This window comes from Alnus glutinosa, chromosome 3, assembly GCF_958979055.1.
Source record: "Alnus glutinosa chromosome 3, dhAlnGlut1.1, whole genome shotgun sequence".
Taxonomy (NCBI): domain Eukaryota; kingdom Viridiplantae; phylum Streptophyta; class Magnoliopsida; order Fagales; family Betulaceae; genus Alnus; species Alnus glutinosa.
The window spans coordinates 16,766,867-16,769,800 of NC_084888.1; the positions used below are offsets into that span (position 1 = coordinate 16,766,867).

The window sequence follows — 2,934 nt, forward strand, 5'->3', positions numbered from 1 at the left end:
TGGCCATGAACTTATTATTGTTTCTGCTTAGTATTAACAGCCACACCAACAACTCTTAAACACTCTCTCTCTCTGTCTCTGTCTCTCTTAAACCACACAATATTCCATTCAAAGATGAAAAGTATCATAAAACAAAGCAATGGCGAAAACGTGACATATACTTCAAAGAACAGTTCGTATGGACGACACAATGCATGCCTAACGGAGAGTAGAGAGAGAGAGGAATATTAATCAGCTTTGCCTTTTCCTGTGTTCTCACCATGATGCATGATAGACAAAACAAGGATTCACGCTTTAGATATTACAAAGGCAAATCTAATCTACTAATTACCCCCTCAATAACTTGAAAGGCAAAGTTTCAGCATCTGATACTTCCCAAAAATAATTTTAACCAAAAATGGAAAAAATTCAGAAACCCCCCCAAAACCCAGCATCCCCTTTAACCAAGTCTCAGGCTAATGATACTCTGCGAGTATGATAACAAAGCTAAAAATAAATTTTTTTAACAAAAAGTCAAAAACTTGGGCCTCTTCAGAGTTCAGTCCTCAGCCACTGATGACATAATTTCCTTTTCTAGAAAACAATTATCAAAGAGGGATTAAGATTGAGATTGATTGACCTAAACCAGGAACAAACCCGAATCCTCGCCCTAAAAATCAAATCTTGCCCATCATATATCAAAATTACACGAAATGATTATCATTCATAAATTAAACAGAAGAAAAAGAAAAAAGGAAAATTGGAAGGAGATAGAAGAAGAAGAAAAAGAAGACTAGGAAGAAAGCGGGCGTGGAGGAGGTAAAAGCTGATGGAGGTTCTGATGAACCTGGCTCTGAGGCTGGCCGTTGTTCAGAATGAAAGGATGCCTCAACAACTGCGAGGCGGTCCAGCGGCGACCTGGGTCCCTCTTCAAACAGCAGGCGATGAAGTCCCGGAAATCTCTGGAAGCCGTGGGCGGTGCCACCGGCGGCGGCGACATACAAATGGCGACCATCAAGCTGGCCCAGTCGCCCTGCCTGCCCACCGCGAAGGGGAATTTGCCCATGTAGAACTCCAGGATGCTCACCCCGAAGCTCCATATGTCCCCCGCGTACCCATCGTACTGGCCGTGGTTTAGATCCGTGTTGATCCTCTCGGGGCTCATGTATGCAATGGTTCCAACCGCGGAGTTGCAGGGGTCCATGGTCTGTTCCAGAATCCTCCCCACGCCAAAGTCCGCGATCTTCACCTGCTTGCGCGTGTTGATGAGGAGATTGGACGGCTTGATGTCACGGTGCACGATGTGGCGGCGGTGGAGGTAGGCGAGCCCGGAGAGGATCTGGCGGGCAAGATCCGAGAGCTGCGGCTCTTGGGGGATGTGGGTGCCCTCCAAGGAGCCCCCGTCCATGAACTCCAGGAGCACCTGGATTTCACCGTTGTGGTCGAACATGTCGTGGCACTTGACCACGTTCGGGTTATCCACGTCGCGGAGGATCTCGATCTCGGTGCGGATCTGGCGGCGCACGGAGTCCTCGTGGTTCCCGTAGATGACCTTGAGCGCGTAGAAGCGGCGTGTGGGGCGGTGGATCACCTTGTAGACAGTACCGCCGCTGCCGCTGCCGATGCGATTGGCTCGATCCAGCTCCGAGAAGTTGATGGCGTTGCTGTGGTTGGAGTGGCTCGATGACGGGGCGGAGTTGGCTGAAGAGCTGGAGGAGGAGTTGGACGACGACGACGGTGGCAGAGGGAGAGGGACGGCCAGGGACGCGTCTCGCTGCGGTAGGGGTAGGGTTAGGTCCTGCCCCCTGCGCGCTCGGAGCCCTCTGTTGCTGCTGCCACCGCTGCTTCCTCCGCTGCTGCTGCCACTGCCTCCTCCGCTGCTGATGGCGGCCGCGCCCGGTAGGGGTTGAACTGGTCTCATCGCCTACCCTCTAGGCTCGCCAATTCCCAAGCGCTCGCTCTCTCTCTCTCTCTCTCTCTTTCTTTGTTATTTCCTTTAGTCTGATCTAGGCTAATCTAATAATACTAATAGGAGCAATCATCGTCATCAAGTTGATTGTTGTTCTTCTTGCATAGGAGGAGGACTAATAACCAGGAGGCTTGGTTTGTTGTTTGATTAGATCGTTGCAAGCAAGAGACATGGAAATGTGTGGAGAGAGAGAGGGAGACTTTTTTTTTTTTTTTTCTTTTTTTCTTTTTTTCTTTTTTGGGTTAGAGAGAGAAGCTTCTTGGAAGAGGGAAGAGGCCAAGAAAAGAAAGAGGAGAAAAAAAAAATTTAGAGAAAAGGAATGGCTTGATTAATATTTGTGAAAGGGAAATGGGAAAAAGCCTTTTTTTTCTTTTTTTCTTTTTTTCTTTTTTAGAAAGTGAGAAAGATGAATGGAAATAATAATTCCGATTCACCAGATTGAGGGAGGAGTAGCAATCAAAAAAGGGAATCGAGATATAAAAAAGTACACGCGCCATCCGCCATCGGATTGGACTGGGCCCTACCTTTTGGTGTTCTTCGGTCCTGGTAAATGCGCGTGAGGGTCATGTTGGCGTCTTGGACCCTGAGTTTTCTTCCTATGTGCCCGCCTACCTTCACTTTTGGTTTCGTTTATGAATTATGGTGTTGTACGCTTCAATTTACGACGGACGGGATTTTTTAGATTCTTGCAGAGTATTGTATTATTATAGGGGTGCATTTCACTGAATTGTAGCCGTTCATTATATATTATAAATTATAAATGAATAGTCCAGAAACTATATGATTATTATTCCCATTAAAACAAAAGATATATATAAATAATATAAATTCACAATTTGAACGTCCTATGGTGGTATGTAGATTGTATAAAAGGGATGATATTCTGGAACGCCGATGATACCTCTAATATTAAAATAACAAAATAACAAAATAAAAAATTGCCCCATAAACCTATATGCTTTTCCTAGCTATCACCCAATTTTTAA

The 2,934-nt window shown here is 46.0% G+C and overlaps 1 protein-coding gene across 1 annotated transcript; it reads right to left on the reverse strand.

The window, feature by feature from the left end:
• Positions 1 to 584: 584 nt before the first annotated feature.
• LOC133863071 (mitogen-activated protein kinase kinase 5-like) lies at positions 585 to 2,221 on the reverse strand. The gene has a single exon (XM_062299056.1). The coding sequence runs from the start codon at positions 1,898 to 1,900 to the stop codon at positions 773 to 775; it is 1,128 nt and encodes a 375-aa protein (XP_062155040.1). The 5' UTR covers positions 1,901 to 2,221; the 3' UTR covers positions 585 to 772.
• Positions 2,222 to 2,934: the final 713 nt, after the last annotated feature.

Bases quoted from the DNA above. Each gene is read 5' to 3' on its own strand.
- LOC133863071 (XM_062299056.1), bottom strand. From the start codon at position 1,900: ATGAGACCAGTTCAACCCCTACCGGGCGCGGCCGCCATCAGCAGCGGA.